This window comes from Harpia harpyja, chromosome 7, assembly GCF_026419915.1.
Source record: "Harpia harpyja isolate bHarHar1 chromosome 7, bHarHar1 primary haplotype, whole genome shotgun sequence".
Taxonomy (NCBI): domain Eukaryota; kingdom Metazoa; phylum Chordata; class Aves; order Accipitriformes; family Accipitridae; genus Harpia; species Harpia harpyja.
The window spans coordinates 15,008,812-15,036,630 of NC_068946.1; the positions used below are offsets into that span (position 1 = coordinate 15,008,812).

Sequence of the window (27,819 nt, forward strand, 5' to 3'; positions counted from 1 at the left end):
ACAGTCGTCTTGCTGCTGGAGCGAAATGTTGGGGACCAGCGAGCGGTCCCTTTGTCAGAGACTCGCAGACACACATTTAGATGCTAATGCTGGCTTTAACCTTGGCTGCTTAACCTTCATATGATGGAAGGGGGGGGGGCAGAAAAAGCAGAGGAGAGGGTGTGTGTGGAAAAGATGGGTTTCCTCTCCCTAAATTTGCCACTGAATGGACTTGGCAGACTCCTCTCAGCTGCGATTAAGACTGTTATTTCTACGCTTAACATTCAGCGGAGGTCTTAACAGCTTATTTATGGATAGCGGGCATTAGCTGCAGCATAATTTACTACTGCAACGCTCCTCTTTATCTCCATCCCCTTGGGATCATCTGATATAAGGCCGTTTTTTAGAACATCCCCTAGGTTTGATCAGCCTGTCTATCTAATCTTGCCTTTATTTATAACTCACAATCAATGCTGGGGTGAAAAAAGGAGGGGCACAGAGGAGGGAAGTGTCTCCTTTGGACTTTGGCTGTTGGGGGAAAGGAAATTTTGCTGGCCTGTTTAGAAAAGGAAGCCTTTCAACTTGAGGCTCGAAGCTGGCTTCAGCAGTGAGGGCGAAGGAGGAGGGAGGGAAAGGGTTGGAAGTGATGGAGAGGGGGAATTCCCTGGTGAGTGCTGCCCTGCCACAACAGCCAAGGCTGAAACAGCATCTCCTGCACTGGACCCGCCACTCCTCACAGCCCAAAGGTAAATTCCTAAAACACAAACCTACTGCATGCCGATTAACCACTAATTCTGGGGGCAGCCCAGGTTGCACCTGCCTTGGGATTATCCTGCACAGCAGCATTTAAGAAAGCTTTTGCTGGAGCAATTCAGGCAGAAGCGAAGAGAGCAGTGCTGGATCTGCTGGTGACTCCACTCACAGATATGACCCTTTTCTTCTATTTCTGGCATTTTTTTTCTTTAATGCTCCAGCTCCTGGAGTCAGGTGATCACTCACAGCTTTCTCTACTTGCTCTCATTACCTTTACGTGGTTGCGGAGAAAAGCCTGAACTCATGCCAGCTCAAAGGCCAGCTGATGAGGACAACACCAGTGCACAACAGGTTTTCATTTTCCAGCCTGTGCAACGCCTGTGCCTTGCTTTTTGAACGGCTGTGCAGAGCGCGGAGGCGATGCCACCTCACGTGTGCCAAGGAGCGTTTCTCCCAGCTGCACGCTGGCGGGAATGCAGCTCCCTGCACTTTTCACGCTGTCACCACATGATGATTTCCATCAAAACTGCGCCCAGTGTCACCTCCAGAGACCGTCACAGTGAGCTGCCTGTATTTTTAATGATGGCATGTGTTAGCAGGTAGTCTTATCTCCATGCAAAGCCACAACACACATCCTTGGGATGAAATATGAATATGAGAAATGATCCCACTCCAGCCTGACAATCCTCACTGCACGCTGTGTGGTGAAAGCATCTTAAATTAAAAGCAGTATCTGTCTTCTGCAGCACACTTCTTTCTCTGGGGCTTTCTAGTTAAGCTGTCAGATACAGTTGATATTTATTTTACAAATGCTGTAAAAGAGGGGATAGGTAATATCGTAGGAACAACCCTGCTGCTGCTCTTCAGCTCAGGAGCAATACCAGAAATAAATGCAATGGCAAAGAGCGGGGCAGGCCTTCCCCAGAGCATGCAGTGGGGGTGGCTTCCCTGTCCCCACACTAGCCTGGAAGGGGCTTCCAGGAGGAGTAGCTGGGCCAGCAGCTACATGGTTTGGGGCACTGAGCTGTGCTGGGCCCTGGGGGGCTGGCTGGCCACAAAGACCTCAGGGGTTTTAACATGGGTTGAGGGCGTTGACAGCTTTGACAAAGTATGAGATGCAAAAAGCATTAACAGCAGTGGTGAGCCTGTCCCCCCCCACCTCGCCCTGGATTCAGCGCAGGTGAGGTTTTCCCTTCCCTGCATCTCTCAGCTTTGGGAGACTGTGCGAGCCCCTGGGGCATGCAGATGCTCCGTGTCCCAGCACCAGGCTGGGGGGGTGATGACTCCCGAGGTCTCGTTGCCAGCGCAGGCTCTGCTTTTGCAGGAGCAGAGCATCGCTCACCCGTTTTCCGGGCTTAGCTCGTCACCGGTCCCAGTCGTCCCCGCAGAGCTGTGCCTGAACCACTTTTGCAACACCCCCCCCCAATTCCCTCAGCCGGGGATGACACATGGTGCAGCAGAAGGTCCCTCCTTGTGTCTCACGCGCAATGAATGATGCTTCGGCTTGGTACTATTTTAAGGGGTTTTTTTATGATTTCTGTGGTCGGTGACGATGCAAAGCGTAGGGATAAGCAAGCTTTAAGCACGGGGCGGGGGACACTCGCTCCCAGGTGACCCCCGCGCCGGGGCTTTCCCCGGGCAATGGGGCGCAGCAAGTCAGCCCCCCCCCCCTCGCCCCTCCGGCGGTGCAGGCAGGAGAAAGGCCGGGCAGGTGGGGGTGCAGGCAGGAGAAAAGCCGGGCAGGTGGGGGTGCAGACAGGGCGGGGGGGGCGGGCGGAGCCGGCGGAAGGCGGCGGCGCGGCCCCTCCTCCCGGGCGGGGCGGTGGCCGGCGGGTCCCGCAGCCCTGCCGCCGCGTGGAGCCGCGCTGCCTGCTCCCTGCCTGCTGCCTGCTCGCTGCCTGCTCCCAGCCCAGCCCAGCTCGCCGCCGCCGCCCCCCCCCCCCCCCAGCCGTGCCCCTGCGGGCCGGCGGCGCGGGGATGGGCGCGGGGCTGTGAGGGCGGCGTGAGCTGTGGCCATGGGGAACATCTCCTCCAACATCTCCGCCTTCCAGTCCCTGCACATCGTCATGCTGGGCCTGGACTCGGCGGGGAAGACCACGGTGCTGTACCGGTTGAAGTTCAACGAGTTCGTCAACACCGTGCCCACCATCGGTTTCAACACGGAGAAGATCCGGCTGAGCAACGGGACGGCCAAAGGCATCAGTTGCCACTTTTGGGACGTGGGTGGGCAGGAGAAGCTGCGCCCGCTCTGGAAGTCCTACAGCCGCTGCACCGATGGCATCATCTACGTGGTGGACTCGGTGGACGTGGACCGGCTGGAGGAGGCCAAAACAGAGCTGCACAAGGTGACCAAGTTCGCCGAGAACCAAGGTACCCCGCTGCTGGTCATCGCCAACAAGCAGGACCTGCCCAAGTCCCTGCCGGTGGCCGAGATCGAGAAGCAGCTGGCCCTCCACGAGCTGACCCCTTCCACCACCTACCACATCCAGCCCGCCTGCGCCATCATCGGCGAGGGGCTCACGGAGGGCATGGACAAGCTCTACGAGATGATCCTCAAGCGGAGGAAGTCCCTCAAGCAGAAGAAGAAGCGGTAGAAGCCCCGCGGACGCGGGGAGGGATGGGGAAGCAGACAAAGGAACCGAGGGGGAGAGAGAACCAAAGCGATTCTTTTGGGTTTAATCGTTATTATTATTATTTTTTCCTCTTTTTTCTCCCCCCGCCCCCCCCTTTCCGAATGAAAAGACAATAGTGGTGACAACAAAGCCGCTCCCGCCAGCCAAGCCCACATCCCGGCTGCGGGCGAGAGCCGGCATCTCCCTTCTCCCACCGCCCCTTGCCGCGGACCGCCGTCCTCCCAAGGGCCGGATCCGGATCTCCTGGGGCCCCTGGGCCGGGCTGGAGACGTGCTACCGGGCCGAGACCCCCCTCCGTCCTTCGAGACCACCGAGCTTTTTTTGTGTGCCGGGGGCGAACAGGGCAGGACCCTGTTGAAGTGCATTTGAGAGAAGCCCAGCGTGCTTCTGGATCTTTAACGTGTGCATTTTTTGGGGGGGGGGGGAGGGGGGCGAGGATGCTGTGGGGGGGATGAAGGCAGCACCCGGGTTTGGCAAGGTCAGCGGTGAGGGGGGCTTCCCGATACTTGCCCGCATCCCCGCATCCCTCCCCCGCGTTTGTGGGTGGGAAAGGGTGTCGAAAGCGGAGGGGGAGGGGGGGGTGGACCAGCACAAAATGTCTTGGGGGGGGGGGTGATGGGTAAGAGGACAACCCCCCCCACTCCCCCTCCTGGCTGGTGTTTTAGGGTGCGGATGGGTGCAGAGCAAGGACAGGCAGCCTTCAGCCGGGGGGGGGTTGCTAAGCCTGCGGCTCCGGGGGTGCCTAGCAGCTGCTGACCGGTGCTGAGCTTTAAGCTGTTTGCTTAAAAAAAAAAAAAAAAAAAAATCAAAAAAGGCAAGGGTTTTGGGTGAACGCTGCTGGAAGTGTTTGGGGGGGGGGGGGGTGTCCAGGAGTCCTCCTTCTCAAAGGCTTAATTGTGTCATCTTCTGAAGCAAAGCCCCGAGCAGGTCTTTATCGTGCCCAGGCAGAGGCATGCTCCAAGGTGCTAATTTGCTCCAGCTGGGGTGATCCAAACTAGGGGTTATTTAAAAAACAAAACAAAACAAACAGAAAAAGCAAGCGTCTACTGGTCACTGTGCTGTCGGTGCAAGAGGTCAGGGCAGCGCTTGCTAAACGTGGGGTTTTGGGGGGGTCATGGCAGGGCAGGACGGACGGACAGCTGCCGGCACTGCCTGCTGAGATGGCCAGAGCTTGCGAAATCTCTGCTGGAAAGGGACTCGGCAGCGCCGGGAAAATGGCAGGGTGTGAGGAGACATGGGGGGGCGGGGGGGTAACATTGGGGGGTGCTAGTTTTTTATAAAGATTTAAACCCGATACAAAGCAGAGAGCCCCTTGCTGCCAGCAGTAGCTGTGTGGGCTGCCTCTGCCTGCTGAGCGCCCGGGGCAGGGTCAGGCCCCGCTGCGTCCTTCTGCAGGTGAATTTTGGTACCTGGAAGGGACTGGGGACCAAAAAGCCATTTGTTGTCTGTGTTTTGGCCTGGGACCCAGCTCTCTGGAGGAGAAAAGCAGGGTCGTGGCTTTCCATGCTGCCCACGGAGCAGAAGCAGGCAGCCCTCAGGGGCCAAATACCCTGAGTTTTGAGCCACGCAGTCTGGCAGGATTTTCTGGTGATTTTACACCAGCCTTCCCATTTGAAAACCCCTTCCCAGAGCAGCCAAGGAGAAACCACCAAGCAGACAAAAGAAAAATGCCCTTCGGGTTTCAGGGAGTTGATTCTCCCCTTGCAGCAATGAGCGCGGCGGCACCTTCCAAATAGCGGGTTTTTTGTTAGGAAACAAATGTTGCAGCCAAGTAGTTATTTCTCTTCTTGCGGGATTTGAGTTCCCAACGTGAGTCCTGACTTGTGTGCTGAGTGAGTGGGCTGGTCCCATCAGTTCAGGTGGCTCTGTTCCCGCTTCCTTGGGTTTTCTTTGCTTTGTCTTCACCTCCAACACTTTGGTACTTGCTGTCAAGAGAGGAAAAAAAAAAATTATTTATTTTTGATGCCACAGAAGCCACGTGCAGTAACCCTTTTTTTGGAGAGCGACACATTTTAGAGGTGAAACATAAAGCTACGTTTTCTCCACCAACTCAAAAGTGATCAGGTTTTAACAATGACACGTGCAGGCTATTAGTTGTGGGTTTTGCCTCCTTGCTGTCAAGACATAGGTCTTGATTTAGCAAACGCTGGCATGGAAAGCCCGGTGGCATGCATTTACAGAGTTCGGTCCTTCCTGGGAGTTTGTTACACCCAGCTCAGCTGAGCATCCCCTTGGAGAAATGGCTAGTTTTTGGCAGAGCACTGAAGCGTGTGCTGAACTGTCAGCGCAGGCTTGAAGCTTCAGCTGAGCCAGGTGGGACGCTGTGGTGGTGCCGTTCCTACCAACTCTGCTTTCTGCAATAATTAAAAAGACTTTTCCAATTAGTAGCTAATGGCTTCCGTGGTATTTTTGTAATGTTTCACAACCGTATGCTGATTTTTCCTGTATGAAGATGTGCGTTGCCTACGGTGGACTAGAAGAAGAGGTGCCTCAGCAAAACGGTGGTTAAGGGAAACTGCATGGGTTGTTGCTCTGAAAAATGAGCTGGGCTTTTTGCAAGGTTGTGCATCTTCTCTAAATATGTTTGAATGACCTTTTTTTTTTTTTTTTAGCAGCTATCACAAGGTACCAGTCTCATTTTCCCAGGTACCTTCGCAGTGTTCCCATCAGTGTTGGATATCCTGCTGCGCGTGTCCTACCCTTGCCATTGTCCATCAGTCTCTGTTCCTCCTGTCTTTTCTTCTTTTTTTAAAAGATGCAGACATAATGCTGTGAACTGAAATAAATTATTTATACAATGAAAGGGCCTGATAAAAAAAAAAAAGTGTTGTTCTGCTTATTTCTCTAATATCAATGCTGCATTTTACAGTTGGTTCTCGTTGCATGTTATGAAGGAGCTGGGCATGGGGACAGAGAAGGGACCTGCTCAGGATCACTCTGCACCCAGTGGTACGCTGGCATGGGTCTGTCACATGGCGTCCCTCTGCAGCGTGTCCCTCTAGGACGTGGGAAACATCGATAATTTTGCAGTTAATGAAATCTGAGCTCTTTTGCAGGACACTTAATTTCTCTGCATCTCTGCTGCTGTCCGTGAAAGGGGGGAATACTGTTTGGTGTGGGTATTTTCTTCCCTCACCTCTTTATTTTAAATCCATGTGAAGGAGGCGATCACCCGGTGCACAGCACTTAGAGGAGGAAGCGAGAAAGTTTTGGGTTTGCTCGGTGTGGCTTTTTTAAATGTGTGTCCTCAGGCAAGCCCGTTGCAGTGGCAGAGAGCCAGGTCTGCAGGGGTTAAAGCACCAGGCGGGCAGTTGAGAACAGGATGCTGCAGAGCTGGAGGCTGCCTCTGCTCCTGGGTGGCTGCTAACACAGGAAACACAGGGTGACATTTCGGAGAGGAGAGCCGGAGCTGGGTGGTAAAGGACTTTTTGCTTTCTTTTTAAAACATGCCAGCCAGGGAGGAAATGATAAGCCCAATTCGTGAAAGCGTGATTTGGCTGGGCTTGTGAGCGCTTAACCTGCTCGAGTTTTGCACTAGGCTTCTCTCTGCTGCCCAGGTGGACTCCCTGGTTTCCAGGGTGCAGAGTGCCCAGGTGAGAGGATGTGCTGTCTGCTTTGCAGGATCAGGGTCTTGGGGCTCTAAAGGGTTGCAGGACCTTAAAATGAACCTAAAGGCTTATTCAGTGATGCAGTTACTGAGCTCCTATCAAGGCTGTTGGTTCACGCCCAGAAACCGCTTGAAGCTGAGCTGGATGGTGATCAGTGGCATTCAAGGATTGAGTTGCTGAGTGCTCAGCTGCCTCATGACCATGCGGAAAGCCTCTGAAAGGTGCAGTTCCCCACAGGCTCCTTCCTCGCACAGACCATCACCAACGGGTTCCTGTCTCTCTGCCACAGGGGTGGCATGGTGGGCAGCATGGTCCGGTCCAGCACTCCTCAAGATGCTTCTGACCATCGCTTCCCTTTGCCCCTCCAGCCCCATTTTTCAGGCAGCATGCGGGACATCATGTTTCTTCTGGCCTGCATTTCATGGATCTGAAAGCCCAGGAGCCGATGCTGCACTGCCTGCACCCTCCTTAGCGTGAAGGGACTCATCCTCACTGATCCCACCCAGTGGGAGCCGATTTATGGGGGTTTTCCTGCTGGCGCGGAGTTGTGCACGCTGGTGTTGTGTCCCTGTTCAGGCTTATCTGTGCCCCAGGGAGCCCAGACTTGGATCCCTTGGGCACACAGGGCGACATGCTATGTCCCACATGGAGCTGGGGGGGGCTTTCCTCCTCCTGGTTTAATAGGGGGAACCATCCCTGTCCCTGTGATGGAGGAAGAGAAACAGCCAGAAGGGTTTGGGCTGTAGGTTTTGAGAGGCTGTGACTTTGTGCATATGTGACTGTGTTACTGGATCTCCCCCCCAGCTCTGTGAGCAGGGCGGGGGGGGGGGCTGAGCTGGGATGTCTCAGTTTATTTTACTGCCAAAGCCACTGGCTTGCAGGAAGGGGTGGGAGGAGTTGTGTCTTCTTGCAAGCAAAGCTCCTTGTGCCTCGAGCTGCAAGGACAGACATCCTCCTTCAAGCCACACAGCCTCTCCTCCTGGCCAGAGAGTGCTTTTGTCAGCAGGGGTTTTTGCGTGTTTAGGCCAGTTGTCATGAAAACATTGCACAAGGAGCGTGCTGACCTTGTGGTGCCCTGAAGCAGCATGCCGGCTGTGATTTATGCTGCCGTACGATCTCCCCAAGCAGGCAGTTCAGCGAAACAGCAAGTGATGCTGGAGCCGTGGTCCCCAGCCCAATGTTTGGGGACCCTCATGGCATGTGGAGCCCAAGCCACCAGGCAGTGCCCAAGGATGCTGCCCCTGCATGGCACCAGCGGGGAGAAAAAGCAATGAGGAAGCAGTTAGGCTGTCAGCTGCATCGGATCTCCACAAGCATGGGCTAGGAGCGGGTGAGAAGGACCTGCAACCTTTCAAATGGCAGAAAGGCAAGAAGAGAATGGACCAGGGCTGGGGTCTAGCCAGGAGCAGCAGGAGTTGGGGTCGGGACAGAAATAAATAGAGAGAAGCTACCAGTGTGTCTCCTGCCGCTTCCCTGCAGGTCCCTGACATACCCTCTCTGAAGGCCACCAAGGGAGGGCTGCTGAGCAATTTCCACTTGCTCTCATGGACAAGGGTGCTTCTAACACCTCTCTGATGGCTTGGAATGTCCTACGTTTTCATGCATATAGCTTCATGAGGACTCTACCCCAAGAGCTCTGCGGCCCCTCTTCTGCAGGTTCTGCCTTGCCTCTTAGTGTCTCAGTTACACAAGTCCTTCTCCCTCTCTTTCCCTGGTTTGCCTTGTTAAGCTAAATCCCTCTGCTTTATTTCAAATGGGATTTGCCTCCCAAGCAAGTATCTTTAAAAGGATCATCTTGGTTAGTGTAATTCGTAGGGCACTGAATCCTTGCAGCATGGTTTAATGCAAAGAGAGCTATATCTGCACAGCACAAGGTACTTCTGGTCAAAGTTTGGGTGTGGTGAGGATGACCATCTCTTTAGAATGGTGTATAAACCATTACAAGAAGAAAAAAAAATCCCACGCTGATTCAAACTGGGATCCCGTTTGCTTTGTTTTCAGTCAGCTCCATCCTAAAGCTTCTTGAATGTGAATTACCCCAAATCACATGTACTTTTTGTCTGAGCAGCAAAAGGCCACTGCTGTGAGTGAGGTCTGCAGGACACAAGGCACTTTACACACCTCATGCAAAAAAAAAGGTAGCGCTTGCCTAGTAGAGCAAAATTGAGACATTTCAGCACAAGCATATTCTCATTGAGGATAGTTCATGATGACTAGGGAATATGGAGAGCCCAGACTGGAAATATTTGCTCTAATAAACCATTCTGTTTATTTCAGCTTACCTTGTGTTTGCTTCCCTCAGATATTCGAGTGAGATTTAAGGGAGGAATGCTTACAAAAAAGAGCAACTCTCCAGCAACTGCATTAAAATACTGATGAAAAGTGAGTTATGAAGCCTATAAATCCCCCAGGTGTTTGCACTGGAGCTATACTCAGCCAACAGGTGACCAGAAATAATCCCAAGTGCCTAATGACCCCCTTGTCCTCCCTCCCTGACAGCCTTGACTAATGACATCTTATGGCTTGCAAAAATGCTGCAGCACGAGGAGAGTCTGTGAGAAGTGCTGCTGAGCCCAGGGCCACGGGGCGCTGGGGGAGAGGGACGACAGCCTGCTTGCAGACACTGGGGAATGGAAGGTGGAGATCATCTCACCCAGCTCTTCATCAACCCACAGATGATGATGATGATGATGATGATGATGATTGTTACATTTAATTATTATTTATTATTATTTATTCTTATTTTTATTACTTTGGCCTAGTGGTACCCAAATTTTGCAGCTGGAGTGGACTACTGTCAGCTCATGAAATTTCTTGTGATCCCCCAGTGCTGGGGCTGAAGCATTCCCAAAAGTTGGTATCTGGGGAGACAGGCAAACCTGAAGCTCCTGATCCCACCTGGCATTGCTTTCAAGTCTGTATTTTGCTGCTGGAAAGAGGGCAGAACACAAAGCTGGGTTCAATGTGGTTTTCCAGTCTCTGCTACTGGCTCCTGCCTTACCTTGGTCACATCACTTCAGATGCCCTCACGCTTCTTTTCCACAGGTGTAAAACAAGGTTGCCAGCATTTTTCTTACTCCCAAGGCTAAAAAAAGAAATCGGTGCTGGTGGTGTGATACTCAGATCCCCATACTAAAGATGCTAAACCTGCAAGATGGTCCCTTACATGGTGGGGAAAGGGATTGAATGGTGCTTGGGTGGGGGAAGATTGCTGCAGGTCTGAGTACTCCTGCTTGCACTGTGGGCGGAAGAGCTACATCAGGGCTGAGTGCCTCGGTTCAGCAGCCAGCAGCTCCATGCCATGCTGACTTTATTTTATGACCTGTGGCGCTCTCAAACCCTCCAGCCGTATCCTCCAAGTTATGGCTGCAAGAGGGAGGTTAATAACCCATTTTAAACCCTGGACTCCATACTTGTGGGCTCCCCTGCAGCTACAGGGATGGTAATGAAGTCCTGCAGGCAGAGGAGATGGCACAGAAGCTCCCATCACCGCCGTAGTGCTGTGCCAGCAGTGGACAGGCCGTGTCTCCAGGGCTGGAGGCAGCTCAGGACCCTGCAGATCCACCCACGCAGAGGTGAAAGACCAGCGTGGCAATGGGAAATGGGAACACAGGGCAATTGTTGTGCTGGTTAATGTTTAAATAGCTCTTGGGAAGCCCTCTCCTTGGCCGCTTGCGTTCTCTAACAAGGGGGCCCTTTCAACTCTTTGGCAATTTCCCCATCCTTTGGCTTCTGCTCCCTGTTTAAAATGTCCAAAGGCAGGAGGGGGAATGGCAATGCTGCAGCTTTGCAATGTTTTCTTGCCCACCACCTCCTCCCAGGACAGACCATGCTCTTTCCCAGCCAGCCTTAGAAACCACCTGATTACTTAGAAGGAGGGATCTGTTAGAGCTGGTTGGTGCCAAGATGACGATGGGTTGTGGGGGAAAAAAAAAAACCAAAATAACAACCCACCACCCATACACTATTCTTGGAGTGTGTGCTCGGTTGTTCCCCATCCAACCTAGCTAGTGACAGCCACATCTCCAGAAGAACTGGCCAACTGCGCAGGTCTTTGTCTCCCATGCATGGCCAAGGGGTAGCATCTGGTGATGCCACCAGAGAGGTGGGGAGACCTTGCTGAAGTCTCCCCACAAACCTCAGCCCATCCCCGGGACCTGCTGCATTTCTTCTGGGACTTCCAGCAGCTCCGGAGCATCTCAGACTGAGAATGGGGCAAGGATGGTTTAAAATTAGCCCCTGCCAGTTTTGCCTGCAGCTTCTGATGCCAAAGCCAGCCATCTTCCCACCCAGCCCAGCCTCTCCTAAGGTGCTGCCCACCTTCATCTTTTCTTCACAAGGGTGTGATGCAAAGAGTCCCATGATGATTTGTCTCTCATCAGCTACAAAACCTCATGCAGGACAAATAACTCATCCAGGGCCCCCTCCTCCTTCCCCTGCCGACCCCCTGTAAAACTCAATTAGAGCAAAGCGGGGCGGGGTGGCTAAAACTGTTTGTTAAACCTCAGCATCAGCATTTCTTTTCAGCCTGGCTGCTCTGTGTCCCTGGTAACTGCTGGGGTGTAATGGGTGCAAACCGAAGCGTGAGTGCAGGCGAGGATGCCCTGGTGTGACAATGTGTTTGAAGAGCATGGTGGAGCATGAGGCGGCCATAAACCCGTTGGGAGGTCACTGAAGGGGCTGGTTTGGGAAAAGCGAGCCCTGCTGGAGTTTTATCACTGTAGCCTGAGGGTTTTATAACCTCTGAGGATGCTCTCAGCTGAGCAGAGCCTGTACTGGCTCATTTTAAGCTAAAAATTGGCTTAGTTCTGGATGAGGGACAGCCTGGAAGAGGAGGGCTTGGGGTCCATGAGCAATGTCCTCGTTCCCCAACACCTCCCCACACCAGCCTTACTGCAGGGCTGGAGCCCAGGTGCCTCTTGAGGCAGCACCCACCCCTGTTTATGGATTGCTAATGCCAAGGCTTGATGTTTATCATGCGGTTGCCCATGGGAGACTTGGGTGCCCAACGCTCCTTTATTTTTAGCTAGATAACAGAGAAAGTGACGCAGAAAGATGGGAGGGAGAAGGAGGGTCTGTATCTGCTGAGACCGTGGCAATGTTCAAGTTCTTTATCTGTAATTACTTGCAAATAAGTCCTGGGTATGTTTTTATATGTATATATATATATATATATTTTATATCCAACCTCTGTTCTGTTTTATATATATATATAATTGTACCCAGGGAGAGTATACTGGAAATATTTCGTTAGCTCTTGTGTCACCAGGACCTTATTTTCCCCAGGGTTTCAGCGTCGGCAGGCAACCATGTACCAGTGTCCCAGCAGGGCTGGCATGGCAGCCCAAGCATGTGTTAGGAGAGAGAAGCGCTGGGCTGACTTCAAATGTGAGTTGGAGTTGGAAGAGCCTCATCTTCACTAATGGCTGAAGGACCTGCATTGCAACTTATGAAAGCTGCTTTCCCCCATCGTGGTCAGGCATGTGCCTGATGGCACTGGGCACTGGGATGCGGTGGGAGCCTCATCTCAGCACTGAGCTGAATTGTTCTCTGCCAACTCATGGGACCAAGGTCTGGCATGGGGCTCACCAACTCCAACTCCTTCAAGAACCCTTCTTGCCTGCTGGCTGAGCCATGGCTCTACCCGCTCCTCTTAAAGAGGATATTTCTTTTGGTGATTTGGAGCCTTTTAATTTCCAGCCCACAACATTTCCTAACTACTTTGTGCCCGTTGGCCCCTGTGCCAGAGTTATCCCTTAGCTCAAGCAGCTCTCCTCTGCGCTGGGTGTGGATGTGTTTATAGAGGCAATCACAGCTCTCTGAGCCACCATCCTGTGGGACAGAGAAGAACCTCTCCATGTCCACACTAAAATGGGTCCTATTTCTGCTCTGAAACCCAGGAGGGTGGTTAGGGGGAAATTCAATGAGATAAGAAACCCAGAGTGTCCTCCACACTCGGGCTGAGGGTACATCAGAAAGCTGGAGGTGGCAGCGATGCATTTGATGGGCTGGGCAGAGTGAGGTGTCTTTTTGAGCCTGTTTGCCTGGGCAGACAGGGACAGACCCAAATTTCCACTAAGCCCTGAAATGGGAGTACTGCAGTGGAGCTGCCCACAGAGGCAGCACAGGGATGGCCATCCTGACCCCGTCACTGCCTGCTCCTGGGCAGACTCAGCCCTGGGAGGTCATGGTGATCAATAAACTAGGGTGAGAGAGGCCCCGTGCAACATCTTGGCATCTGTAATGGAGCTGCTTGGAAACCATCCAGTGCTCCTCCTCCCTTGCCATCCAAAAAGGAGAATTCATCAAAAATGAGCCATTTCATGGAAATGCTGATGGCAAAATGCCACTACGGGGGTGAAAAAGAAACAAGCCGCAGTGACCTTGAGCATTTGGATAATGCTGAAACAACATTTCTGGAATGGATCATGTTTACTTTGAGATGGCTTTTTACTGGAAATTTTTTAAGGCATGTTCTGTTATTAAATGTATATAATGAAATCTACCTTGCAATCTGAGCAGGGCACAAGGGGAGCCTGTGCTCCACAGCACCACTTGTCCCCCAGCACAGCATCTCTGGCCTCCTCCCAACGGGGTAATGCTCCATGAGAGCATCCGACCCCGACACATGTGGGTCCTCTGGCCTCTCTGGGAGGTCCTTCCATCTTCTGCATGCTGTGGCTTTTTTCTCACTAGGTATCCAGGAATCTCAAGTATCAGTAGTCCAGAAATCCCAGGGAACTCTCAGGAGCAGAAATTGCAGAAGAAGAAATCCTATCCCTTTTCCTCCTGCCCCATTGGAGCTTCTTTTATCACGAAATATGCAGAAAATCGTTGGGTCTCTAATGTTCTGAACTCCTTCAGTCAAGACAAGACTTGGCTTGCAAAGAATGTGAATAATTTATGTGTAGATAATAATGAGAGGAAGAGCACGAGTAAAAAGGAGTTTGTCTTTCATTCCCCTCAGTGCTGCTCCCAAGGCTTTGCCCTACCCAGAATAGCTATTCCTGATTATCCCAGGTGGACTAATCTATGTGGAGACCTTCCTCCGACTCTGTAAGCAGAACCCTCCTTTTGCTTTAATGCAATCCACTGTGGATGCAATTGATAAATAGGGGGGAAAAAAACCCACAAACCCAAACTTTTCTCCCCAAATTCACCCTAAACCTGTATTCTTTTGCACCCTTGCATATCCTGAACTAGCTTTTCTCTGTAGGTAGGTCCCCGGGAGCAGCACAGAAATCCAGCTTCCAGTTCCAGCTCTGACCTTGCAAATGCAGTGACTCACTCTAAAGAAACCTCATCGTGCTGGCATAAGCCAGAAGCCCTGACACTTATTTTTTTTTGAGAAGCCCTAGCAAGGGCAAATATATAGCTTGTGAAAAAGTATCATGGCAGAAGAACAGCTTCAATAAACAGATTTAGTATGTGAAATGTCAGGAGATTTTTGACTGCAGGAAAATGCCTGAGAGCCTTAAACTCTGTGGTGCGACTTTGAGAGGCAGATTCAGTTCTTGGTTCTGTATAACATCCTGCAATGCCTAAATGGGGCAAAGGCACAAAAATAGTTGAAGATCTACAGCTTAGCTACTCTTTGCAGCAGGGGGAAATGTTGAAAAGGAAGGGGAAGGTGTTTGGAAGTAGGAAACAGAGACTCCAGTGCATCTCTCCTCTTGATGTGAGCTCCCAGGACATGGCTAAGGGCAGATCATGAAAAGTCTACTCCTGCTGGCAAAACATAGCTGAAGGCAAGAGGGACCAGCGGTGGTTAGAGCTGAAAAGGTGAATCTGCTCAAAAAGATGCCCTTTTTGGTGAGAGGATTATTGGCAGTTTCACATCTGATTCAGAAAATAATGCAGGGAAATTTCTAAAAAGCTCAGACTTTTTTTTCCTCTCTCCATCTCAAAAGGGACTGATCTGTTTCTTTTCAAAAGAAAGAGAGGTTAAGCCTCACTCCATCCCCATGTTGCTTTTTTTCTTGTCCTATCTTGACTTTGCTGTTGATTGGGTCACTTAGAAAAACAAACCAACCCACATGGAGATTTTCTCTCCTCCCCATCCTCAACACCTGCCATTAGCAGAAGTGGGGATAGGATGGGAGTGGGGCTGGTTTACTGTCCCTGCTTGAAACCTCCCCTTCAGCCAGAGCCCACATTAATGGCAAAAAGGTCTAAAGGTTGTCTAAAGGTTGTGTCTTGACTGAGTGAAATAGCACGGAGAGGGAGCTTTGCAAAAATGGCACCTAGCTAAGTTGATCCAATTCCTTGGTGCAGTTATGAGCTAAAACTGATGGAAAGTCACATTCTGATTAAAAAAGACACTACTTTTTGTCAAAATTGGGTTAGCCTCATGCATGCACAGGTAGACGCCTCTTCCCTCCTTCCCTGGGCACTGCTGGGGCAGGCGCAGATGGGAGCAGAGTCCTGCTGTGGCTTGTCTATTCTGGGCTGCTGGTGACAATGGGGAGGCTTCCCCAGGGACATCCCGGGCAGCCAGCGGGGCTGATGGAGAAGGCAAGCACAGCCCGCAGTGATGCATGGCTTCCAGCCCACCCAGGCTCTTTCCCCTCAATTTCAGCCCTTGCTCGGGCAAGCTAGTGTAGGGCAGCTGACAGCACAGGGCTGTGCAGGATGGGCATGGACAGCATGCCTGTGGATAACGTGCCTTTAATTACTATTAATTACTTAATCGTGCTCTCCACGGCTCTGCTTAAGACAACCGTATTAATTGCTCACAAACAAGCTCTGGACATGTACAAGCTGTAACAGAGACAGCAAGTCATTTAAATCCCATCCCCTGTGGGTTTGGCCCCTTGTCATCCTCCTTTCGACCTGCCACAGAAGACACAGTTTCTGGTGATTTGCTCCAGGGCTTCTGTGTGAGTTTTCCAGATGATTTTCAGGTTGACCTGATGGCCCAAGGTCTTGCTTCAGGGTGCTCTCACCTCCTTGGGGACTATCAAGGCATGGAAGATCATTTCCAGCAGCTCAAGGGGGACATCTCAAGCTCTGGCTTTCAAGGTCAGGAGCGACAGTGGAGTCCCTTCCCTGCCCCGGTGCTTCTCTTTCAGCTCAGCTGAGACGTGGCTCTCAGTCATCAGGAGAAATGGGAAGCAAGAAAAGGGAATGAAACTCCAGGATCCTTGCAGAGCCCTGTCCAGGCTCTAGCAAAGTCCCTGAGCCAGGCTGGATGCATCAAGTTCTGTGAGACAAGAACAGTGTAGGACAGAGTGAAAAATTCAGTTTTAAGCCTAGAGTGCTCAGGCTAGGCCTAATGTCTTTGAGGGAAAGCAGCAAGTCCTAAGTGTGGAAGAATTAAAAAGAAATTGACTTACAAAACAAAACACTGGCAGAATCTTAAATCAACATGGGCTCCAGGCAACAAAGTAAGTCAATCACAATCACATTTTCCAGGCCATGCTCATTGTCAGACGTGATCTTAGCACAGGGTGGGAGGGGGAGGAAAAAATACAAACTTAAATTTGTATGGGTGAAACCAAGAAAACCAACGGTTACAGCATCAAGAACCGCATCAGCCAAAACATAAGAAGGTCACATGGTAACCATTCCCAAGATGAGACAGGAGGAAGATATAGAGAGAGCATCAGGGCTTGGTCAATCTTCTTGGTCCAGTCACCATGGGACTTTATTCCAAGAGAGCTTTTTTGGCTTCGCCAAAATGCCTGTGCCACCCCACGGTAGGCATGTTTACAGCCCCTCAGCTGGTCTCCCTGGTGCTGGAGGCTAACCGTGCCAAGGGACTGGAAAACACACCATTTCCCATCACTGAGAAGCCTCTAGCCCCTTCATCATCCACCATCACTCCCCTTCCCACTCCCCCGACCAACAACAGAACAGCCAGGAGGAGCTGGGTGGCGTTCCATCTCCATCGCAAGGATTATTGCATCAGCATCCAAAATAGAGGCATGTTTGAATCAGTCTGATGATTCTCATATCCCCCCCCCCCCCCCCCCCCAAAAAAAAAGCTCTATTAAAATAAAACAATAGCATAAATGTCTCACGGTCTGGGCAACCTGACAGCTTTAGAGTCAGCCTTCTCAGGAGCTTCTCTCTCATATCACCAGCTCTGGTGCAGCACAGGGAGGGGTGGATTTGGCAGGGGGTGTGCAGGTGTGCGAGTGGACATGTGTGTGTATCACACCTGTATGCAGTCACAACTCTCAATTGATGGTGTTCTCATAACGTTGACTCAATCATCCCCAGTTATAAACAGAGCTAGCAAAAGACTCCTTCCTAGGAAAGAAAAATGGTTGGGGGGTTTCCCTGAGCCTACATCGGCTCCAAAAGCATGTCAGGCAGTAATTAATCACTTCAGGGTATTTGCTGATATGTAATTACTTGCAGTGAAAGGTCTGGCAATAGAGTTTGCTATCAATCATCACTGCGTATCAGTCATGTAGGCTGGGTCATCTCATAACCTGGCTGCCAGTTATTTCAAATGCTAATGTTTAAGGTAAAATCTAAAGTCTAAGATTTAATTTCCAGCATTTCAAGTGTTTCATGTCACATTCCTATCCTAAACACCTCTAGCAAGATCATCTCCTGCCTAGCTGCACAGGAGATTGATTCACGGAACGATTTCCCGAATCGTACTTGGTAAAATGGGATGTCTTTATGGGCAGATGCAGGGGGGATGTTTTCTCTCTGGGCTGTGCAGACATTGTCTGGCACAAATACCCTTGGCAATGAGGAGTTTACATGGCTTTGCAGAATCTGCCCCATGCTGTGCAGCAGGTAGTGCTTTTGCAGGACTCTGCTGCTTACCTTCCCTTAGGAATGATACCATGATTGCCACTCCTTGTAACTTTATCGGGAGCTTTGTGGTATTTAGTGGTTTAGCAAAAGCTCCATTCCTGGGGGTAACTTTTCACACTGAGGAGCCCCACCTTTCCTCTCGGAAGTCAGAAGGAAAGGGGAACTTGCAGCCTGCCGGGTAAGATGGCAGATGAAAAGAAGCCAGTGCTTAGCATTAACCAAAAGCAACCCTAAAAAGTAACTTCTGAGTTTTATGCCAGTTTCAGGATTTTGCAACGGCCTGACTCATGATTTTTTTCTTTTTTTTTTTTTTTAATAATCTGAGGATTTAAAGAAGCCCCGTCTACCTGCACATTCTTGGTGCAGTCACAGTCCTGTTTTCCAGAAAAAATGAACTTCCTAGCTTTCCTGCAAGCCGCGGCACAGGCCTCGGTCTGTGCCCACGTGTTGAGTGGAGATGCACTTCGCCGGCGTCCAGCTGCACAGCAAGCCACTCTGTCTCATCGGACGTGGCAAGTCCCTTCTGGTCCCTGGCACAACGTGGCCTTGTGGATTTGGCTGTCCCGTTAGATGACAGGGGAGGTTTTAACTCTCTCTGGGAGATTTTTAACTTGTTTAACTCTGCCTGCTGGAAGTGGTTTTGTTCCTTTTAACAGTCATTTATGCAGAAGTCGCATGCAAAGCCTTCCTTACGAGTAAAGCTAAGGAAGTCACCTGGAGAAAACAGAGGATGACTGCAGTGACCAAACCCCAGAAGGACGGGGTTATCCACCCACAAGTCAAACAACAAGCCACTGGCAGAGCTGGAGATAAAATCCCCCTCTCCCAAAGGTCTGATCTTGTCCCTATCCTCAAGCACCCTGCTTTCAAATGCAAAGAGATGCACCCCAAGATTGCGTCTGTAATAACTATAATCACTGTCCTGAGGATGGGATGGAGACCCATGGAAGTCCAAAAGTGCCAAGTTAATACTGCAGTCAAACATTACATCACATGCTCTCCTTCTCCTTTTCAAAGGAAAAGAGGAGTCCAAGCCCTTAAACAACACTGAGTGTGGGAGGCTGGTTGGAAACCCATGTTAGAAAAGGATCTGGTAAGACCCATCCCAGCCAACCTACAAACTGCTCATTCACGGCATCAGAGACAGGTTTGGCCCTAAAGCTTCATCTTGGGTAAAAGCATGCAATGACAAAGCCAAGATGCAATACAGCAAAAGCCTTGGGCCCCTGTGCCCCCAGCAGCTCATCAGTTTATCTATCGCTGGTTGCAAACATTGCAATGGGGTGTTGGGAGCAGTGGGCGCTCTGCCAGCATGCTGTGCTTCTGCCTGCAGACCTTAATTCAAACCTCCAGCGACCATTTCACTCTCTCAACTGGGAGACTTAACTCCCAGCAAAGTGCAATTCCCAGAGTCGACACAAAGAAAGAGATGAGCTTCCCTCCTTGCTCACCCTCAGCCCATCAGCCATCGCCTCTGGCCTCCATGCTGGAATTTTGGAGGGAAGGGGAAGCATGGTCGGCAGGGCTGATTCATCCCTGGCTCAGCCTCAGCCTGAGCCCTTACTGATCCCTCTTTTGGAATGTGCCTCAGCTCACAGAGCTGGACAGCGAGACGCTGGGGAGGGATAATCTCCGCTGCTGCACAGGATGCAGGAATCAGTGGTTGCATGGTGGCTCCCTGCAGGGGTGGCCAGCGCATCCCTAGGGGAGGAGAGGAGGCCTCAACCCCAAGGGAGCTGGGTCTGGGCCACCTCTGAAATGGTTCCTTTTCATAACTCGGGCAGTGAGCAGTGGCCGAAGGGAGCACGTCAGAAGTGTGGCTCGTTCACCCTGCCCTGTCGGGTAGGGTGGGAGAAGGATCCTGCCCAGGTGAGAGCTGCCAACATGTGTTGACAAGCAGGACCGCTCTCAGCAGTTTGGGATATTCTCCAGCCCCCTGTTGTCTGAGTAGCCCTTGCTCTGCCAGGTGTAACACTTGATGTGGTGTGATCCCCATGTTCAGCATCCCCTATGCCTGCTTAGATCCTGCACAGAGGCAGGAAAGGGAAAGAGAAGACCTGGTGAGACGGATAAAACAAAGATTACTGTCTCGGTGTCAGGGGGATGGCCTCTCCCTAACCCCACCACGCATGCCAGCCCCAGAGAGGTCCAGCACCACATCTCCGCAGCTTCAGGTGGGGAGGGAGAGACAGGTTTTTGAGGTAGGCTGGACAGGAGGAGCAGCATGTCCCCAGGGCAGAGGCAGACCCCGCTGTTGCTGTCTCTGCCCTGTGGGGCACTAGCTCAAAGACAGAACATCCTCCCTGGAGACCCACATCATCCCCCAGCCACCTAGCCTTTGCCCAGGGCAAGCACTTGAGGCAAAGAAAGCATAGGACTGGGTGCCAGCATGGATGGATACAGACGAGGGACTCCGCTGATCTCATCTGGAGTGGCCCAGGGAAGGAGAAAGCCCTTCCCGGTGGCCTGCAGCCCCCCCAGAGGAATGCAAGCTATGCAGGGACCAGAGGTCACTGCAATCAGGTGCAGTGAAGGGTGGCTGTAAAAGGGAAAGATAAACCCAATAAATCAGACTGTGGGAAGAGGAGGAGGGCACAAGTGCACAGAGCTGCCGGAGGATGGTACAAGGCAGCCCCTCTGACCCCCAGGCAGAGGGAGGGGGGATGTGGGGGCTAACCTGGGCCACAGACCAGCCCGGAGATGGGGGATGCAGAGCACAGGCAGCACCGTCACAGGGGCAGCATCTGCAGAGGGAGAGATGCTGGGGAGACCTGGGAGCCTGGCCAGGGTAAAGGGAGCAAAAAGCATCCACGATGGGGGAAGTCTTCTGGTTTTCTTCTGGCAGTAAAAAAAAAACCCACTAAAAAAGGGAAACATGGGGAAAAAAAACAGAAGCAGTGGATTAGGTACAGATGGAAAAAGCCCTCAGAATACTGTTTTTCTCTCAGTTTTATTGTATTTTATTTTACATTATACCCATAATGGGAGATGGCAGTATGTATGCACTGAGGAAGCGGAAGACAAAACACTCTCCTTGGAGAGAGTTACAAATGGCTATGAAGTATTTTAAAACCTGTCATTTTTTTCTGCTTAGACAGGAGACCTCCTATAGGCTCGAACTTCCGTTGTGCAAGCATTCATTCCTGCGGCTCCAGCTCTGTACATGAGACTACAAAACAGTGACTTGGGCAGATGGATGGACATCTTGGTGACTTAGCTGGTGACCTGCTCCCCTTTCTTGAGCCCTCCAGGTGAAAACAGGTATCCAGACACATGGTTTTGGGACACAGAAATAGTCAGGTAGCTATACTTGCTTACCCAGAGTGCAGAATAAGGCCCTGGTGAAAATCCGTGCTGGTCCACATCCATTCTGTGTAAGCAGGAGAGCTATAATAAACCTACACCAGCTGCTCTGAATCTCATCCCACCTGGTATGGTCAGAGCTGATGCACCCTGGAAGAGATGATACCAATATAATCCCAGCTTCCACAGCAAAATACTGAGAACCCAGCTCCAGTGCAAACTGAGAAACAAAATGTTAGCCTGTTCATCCGTGGAGAAGCAGATGGGAAATGTGACCCTTGCAAAAATAAAGGGTGAACTGTGTAGTCTTGTGGCTTTTAGCTTGATTTCTTAAGATGCAAGGCTTGTGCAATGGGGAACTCGCATGCCACCAGCCAGTCCACCATCCCGGTCCTGAGAAACTTTTGAACCCTTTGGCCAGTCTCCCCCAGATTTGGCAGAGGAGCTGAAGTCTCACTGACACGAAGCGCCTACAAGCCTTGTGAAAATAGGTGACTCGCTCGAGGAGAAAGAAAAATGCTATAAATATCCTGAGTGAGGGAAGAACTCATCACTCACTCAGCTCTTATTATACATCAGAGAAAGCTGTTATAAAAACCCCTGCCACAAAGAAAGGGCCAAGCATGAATCACTCCTTGTGAGATACCAAAGAATCCAACCACAGTGGAGAAATCCAAATGGACACAGACATCCTCCGTGCCTCTGCTCCAGACCACATATTCATGCTCATTGCCTGGCCTGTAACCATGCAGTGGGCACCCTGTCCCTTTGGGAAGATCTTCTGGGGGCAGAGGGCCATCTGCTTGAAAAGAGAGAACATCTCCCTTTGAAGATGCTGCCTACGAAGGGCTTCTACCTCTAAAAGACTGAAGGGTAGCAACTACCGGAGCCTGTCTGCCACCCGCAGCTCCAAATGCACTCCCTAAAAGATCAGGGGAAATGGTTTTTAGGATGCATAAAATAGAAGAGAGAGGAATCAGCATCACAAGCCCATCTCCCTTCCTCCATCGGCTCCCACTGTGTCTCGTCTTCTTTTTCCCTTTGGCTGGATTCAAGCAAGCTAGGGATCGGGACCCGTGGGTCAGAATAACAACTGCAAGTCCCGGCCAGGTCAGCGGCTGCAAGGACAACTGTAAGTCTCTGTTCAAAGCCCATTCCCACAGAGCAGGCTGCCTCCCAGCTTTTCTAAGCTATTAAACAAAACCCTCTGAATGCTGCACTCTGGTTTTGTGATAATTTAGCAGCCTAAAGGAAACTCTTACACCATTTTCCAGTGAATACAGTGAAATCAAGTGAGATGCATTGGGGCAGAAGCAGCATGTGATGGAGAGGAGAAAAGGAGCAGCTAAAAGTTAAAGTTTGAAGGTTGTGGGGATGAAACCTGTTCTCTGCTATCCAGGATCGTAGAGAGGGGTGGATACTGAATACCAAGATAACGTAGATGCCTTGAATAACCTAAATAGCCTAGATAACCCCTAGTCTGGGGTATGGCATATCCATCCGTCACTGAACTGGAGCCATGGAGCCTGCTATGACCTGACTCAAGTCTTCACATACCGTAGCAGCAACTCTGCATTAGAGATCCCAGGGTTGCTCAATGCATGGTCAAGGTCTTTGAATCTGCCACAGGGCAATGTAGGGGAGAGTGATGGGGTCTGAGACTGTTGACTCTGACTTGTGCTGGAGGGCTCTGCTGAAGCAACCAAGTCCACCCTGAAGGCAGTGACAGCAAGCTTTTTGTGGATAGGGTTGAAATGGATTCAGAACAGCATTAAACACAGGCAGAGATGCCAAGAAGGGTTGGCAGTGACCAACTTGATAGTGGGTCACCAGCGCTGTGCAAGGGCACAGGGAAGTCTCTATAGCATTGCAAATTCTCCAGTGTCTATGCTCAAGAGAGTGACACGCACTAAGCCTGTGGAATGCTGCTCTCTGAAAGGTATGAGGTCAGGCATAGGCTGTGGAGGAGGGGGTCTTGATGAATTTTTTCCACCTAATGAGCTCACATCTTGGCAGGACAAACCTGCAGATGACGGGAAGCTTAGTGGCTTATTTTTCAATCTCTCCCCATCCATGCCTCAAGCAGTGATGACTGGTCTTTTGCTTGAGGTAGAAGTGATAGTGAGGGCTTTTCTTGCCTGTTTTTCAGTCCTCCTGTTTTTTCCCTTCCCTGTTTTTCAGTCTTGCCTGTTTTTCAGCTCCTCCTTATTTTCTTATCTGTTCTCTCACTTCCCCAAAGTCCTGTGAGTGCTGTAGCCAAGTCATCTCTAAAGTATGAGCCCTCATTCACCAACAGGTCAAATTATTCCCCAGCATAATCTTGGTAGCTAACTGTTAAAGCCAAAGCCGAAGCCCACATCTCCCCTCCCCAGGAATTCCCAAGGGCGGGGAGCCCTGGGAAAGGAGGGCAGCTCTGCTAACATGAAAGGGGAGATGGATGGAAAGGGAAAAATGGATTAGAAGTGTATGTGCTTATTGTGGGTTCTTTGTTGTCTCTGAGAGGCATTTCTTGCAACAAGAGGATCACATCACACAGCAGGCACTCACAGGAGGCTACAGGAGCCGGCAAGCTCCATCTCAGTCATCACTCCTCCTAAAAGCAACAGTTTCCAGCACTGGAAGCTTAAATTGGGCTTTCATTCTAAATGACCTTGATGACTTTCAGGTATAAGCAGTTCCCAGGTTGGCATTTTAGAGACATTTTCAAATTTCATCCCACACCATTCTTCAGATGGGAGTACTTGAGTCCTCAGAGCCTCTGTCTCTGAAACCTCGGGAGATCCCAGCAGCCCTACTCCACCAGGAACGATCAGCTGTACTGGGGCATTGTGCATGACATGCACATTGGCTTGATGCTTTGAGAGACACTTGCCTTGCTAACAGCAGGCCACAGCACCTAGTTTCCTCTCCTAGATTAGTCATTCTTCCCAAATTTCCTTCTTTTGTATAGGGATTCCCTCTGTTTCCTGCTGCAGGGTTCATTTTCTCTGTACTATAAGCGCTTGGAAGTATTCGTACTGTCAGAGAGACCAGCTCATCTGTTCAGCTATTTTTATTCCTCCTGCCATAGCACCTTGAGAATTGTTTTTCCAGAATAATTTCTGGAGGTCAGGAAGGGAAAGAAATAATCTCAGATATAGTCAAATGGATTGAAGGTAATTTTCTACACAACAGGACCCCATGATCATGCTGAAGTCTTTAATATTGATACTTCAGTTAGAAGGAAATTCAAATCAGAGGCATGCTCTTTAAGCAATGCCTTCAGCATCACATCAGATGTTCACATCAGGGCTGGGTGCCGAAGGTGCCAATCCATTGGGGGAACTGTGTAGGAGCTCAGTCCATTGCGCTACTGAGGACCAAAGGGTTTTGGTTTCTTTCCAGGACTATTAAGCCTCAACTGAACATCCCCCCAAAATTGCTCTTGCTGTCAGCACGCCCAGGTCTGGCTCCTAGAAATGTGGAAGATCAAGCCTCTGCAAATATGGATTTGTTTGGAAAAGGATAATCAAAATATTTCCGGGCTTGGCTCATTCTTCATGACTGCCTTAGTATCTGGGGAGTCAGGTTCCCTCTCACCGCTTATTGAAGACAACATGGCCGTGCTGTAGCAAAACCCAGCCTTGCCCACCAGCATGGTATGTGTGGAGTGTCCTTTGTACACAGCTGCCCTGCGTGCAGGCACACGCAGACGCTGGCCTGGAAAGCATGGGCTGTACCGTTTAGGAAATACCGCTCCAAGTCAGTAACTGGCTGCTTCTGACAAAGCTGTGCAAAGGAGACTAAGCTTTGCCAGCTTCTTTACTCTGGCTCCTACCACCAGGGTCGGTGCAAGCTGGCACTCATCTGGTCCCAGCAAGCCCCAACTCCTCAGCTGTGTCAGCCATCCTCCAGCTTACGTTTCACATGGGTGCCACAAGCATCAGCCTACACCTGGTGGGTAATTACACAGGGTGCAAGTCTAAACTAGAGCATCCTTCTAAATTACCTCTGTGGATACTTGTAACACAAAGTTGTACTGAGCAAAAATGCAAAATGCGTTCTCTTCATTACATTAAACCAAAAAAACCCTCACATTTATTCCTGAGTGAGAACATTCCCTTTAATCTTGAATAGCACGTCTGCATCAGCTGCTCTGCAGACAAGAAATAGGAGAAACAGGCAGAAAACATGTGGAGTTTCTTTGGACCAGAACAGCATTTTCAGAGTATCGCTGATGCTACGTAGCATTTGAAGATCATCTGTAGGACACATCTGAAAGTCTGAGTGTGCCTGAGCTTTCAAAATGTTGTATTTTTCCTCATAGTTGGTGGTTCTGGGGCCTTTGGAAGATGGCATATTCTAAAGTTTCTTTAAACACCATGAGGTTTAAAACTGAGTCTTTTGTCCCCAAGTGTGTGAACACTCTGAGACTGTTGGTTCAAATGAATTCTTCCAGCATTCACTGGTCAATGACCCTCAGCCACCACATGGCCTGTTCTCCTCAGTTTGTCAGTGCTGCTGATGCTGCCAGAGATGGTGGCATGTTGGGCTCCACCTCCAGCTTCTTCTTGGGTCACATCCTCGGTTCCCAGTGAGCAACTGCTCCCTTGTCAATGGACTTGTCAGCTTTGAGGTCGATGTCTCCTCTGAGTCTCCCTCCTCACACACATGGCACATCACAGTCAGGTCTGAACTTGTACCAGCCTCAGTTTTGCTTCTGGCAGTGAAGTGAGCAGCTGTCATCTCCCTCTGCTTCATGCACAGCACAGCATCCTTCACAACACTGTGGTGCAAAACTCCCTGGGGTGGCTGTGTTGCAGGAAGAGCTGGGAGCCAACTTGGCCCCAGGCATGGCCAGGGAGAGGGGGTGGCTGTAGGTGCTTCTCTTCAGCCCTGGTAAAACCGCGTTTGTACAATTGTAATTCCCAGGCCCTCAAAACTTGCTGGCCTGTCTACTCCTCCTGGCCCTGTGCTGGACTTCCTTTGTGGGGCTGCTTGGACTGGAGCTGCTCCTGGCTTGGGAGCTGAAGGACAAGTCTAGGTGGAAATCACCTCCAGGGACAACCCTGTTTAAATGCCAAAGTAAATGTCACTGTGGGCATGACACTGTTTCTGAGATGCAGTGGAAGCTTTTGACTACAGCCATCAGCTCTTTGTTGCCTTTTAATGGCATGTCACCAACGGTTGTCTAAATGGCCTTGGTGCCCACCATCCAGAGACCCAACCAGCTTCCCTAGGGTCCTTTCCCTCATGTTGTCACCATGAGGGGCTCACGATGAATTTCTTCCTCCCATCAGGTCCATACCCTCCCTTTGGGCTCCTCTCAAAACCTTCTGGGGCCACACAATGGTTCAGCTCTGCGTTCTCACACGTGCACCACCACGTATCTTTCTGGCATGCTGCATGGCAAACCGAACAAACTGTCTGGCCACAGTTATCTGTTAATCCTCCTCTGGCCTCTTCCCTATCGAGGCATCATCTAAACTATTACACAGCCCTGCTGTTGACTTTGCTAGCCTTTGATCATTTATTCACAGGCTGGACAGATTCTCTCCGTTATGAATTACAGGGCTCTAATTGGATTGAGAGCCAAGCCTGCACCTTCCCCTGTAATTTAGCTTTAATTAATGCCCATTTATTATTAACTGTTATCAGCTGGGCTTAGGCTTAATGTCAGCTGGTTATTATCCAGAGACCAGCACAGATTGTTTTCATCTCCTTTATTACCCATTTCAATAATTTCCCCCTCCCCTGTTGACAGATGCACACAAAATGTGCACGTCAGCATAAAGGATCGCTGTTAAGGAACAATGGGTCTTTCAAAGCCGCCAAAGTCAAAGGAAAGCCTCCCCATGTCTCTAAGTCAGTACCCAAGCCAGTGTGGACTAAGAAAAATGCCCCTGTATTTCTACAGGAGATACAGAGTTTACCTTTTTTTTTTTCTCCTGAGGCACAAAATCTGTAATTGAGAGTGGAAATGGGCGAGGAGCTATTTTGAAAGAATTGGGGCATTTTCATGTTCTTTTATATTTTCCATTTTCTCATTTCTGGCTTTAAGAAAAAAGAACAGAAAAAGAAACCTTTTCTTCCTTTTCCCTTTTATCACTTCCCCCCCCCCCCCCCCCAAATAGCAGCAGTGAAAGTACCACAAAACAAACCCAAGAAAACAAGTACTCAGGAGAGGGCTTCAGAGCCTGGTTAAAAAAATAGAGAGCTGAAGAAAGAATGCTTTGCCTCCAGCCTGCATCCATTTTCAATTCTGCAAAATCACTCCATGAGGTCTACTGAGACTCCTCCAGCAAAGCCAGAGGTTTCAAAGCCAATGCGACCATGCACCAAACTATTTCTCCTGCCCCTCTTTGACCTCCCCTGCAAGCGGAGCATGTTGAAAGCTTTCCTTTCAGATCCATTGGAACGATGGTGGCTCTGAAAGGACCCTGAGATGATGCCCCATTGTCTGTGGCTGCCATGCAGGAACCAGGCATTGCTTTCACCTCTCCTCAGACCCCACTCGTAGCTGCTCCCATCAGACACTTGGAGGCTTGTCAAGAGCCCCCTGGGCTTTTGTGCTTGGCATGGTCTTCATGCACGAGGGAGAAACACACCCTCCCTCAACTCCAGGCTGCAAACAGGACACTGTCCACCAGCCTTGCTCCTGGCTCCCAGAGGTGGATTATCAGCAGCAGAATTGCAGGGGGGTTGGCCATTTGCTTCTACACCCTCATGAGGCCAGAGGATTTGGGCTGAAGTATCTGGAAAGCAGTTCAAGAGGATCAGCTCCCCTC

At 50.6% G+C, this 27,819-nt stretch overlaps 2 protein-coding genes across 2 annotated transcripts in view; both read left to right on the forward strand.

The window, feature by feature from the left end:
- The window catches only part of LOC128144560 (UDP-glucuronosyltransferase 1A1-like), a 169,520-nt gene extending 144,316 nt beyond the window's left edge, over positions 1 to 25,204 (forward strand). The window contains exon 6 of the transcript XR_008236115.1: positions 25,194 to 25,204. The gene's annotated coding sequence lies outside the window, so the exon portion shown is untranslated. The remainder of the gene's footprint in view (positions 1 to 25,193) is intronic.
- On the forward strand, positions 2,580 to 5,752 carry ARL4C (ADP ribosylation factor like GTPase 4C). Its single transcript, XM_052793541.1, has one exon. It carries the CDS (start codon positions 2,748 to 2,750, stop codon positions 3,324 to 3,326), a length of 579 nt encoding a protein of 192 aa, XP_052649501.1. The 5' UTR covers positions 2,580 to 2,747; the 3' UTR covers positions 3,327 to 5,752.
- Positions 25,205 to 27,819: the final 2,615 nt, after the last annotated feature.

Excerpts from the sequence above, each read along its gene's own strand:
- ARL4C (XM_052793541.1), top strand. The coding sequence starts at position 2,748 with ATGGGGAACATCTCCTCCAACATCTCCGCCTTCCAGTCCCTGCACATC.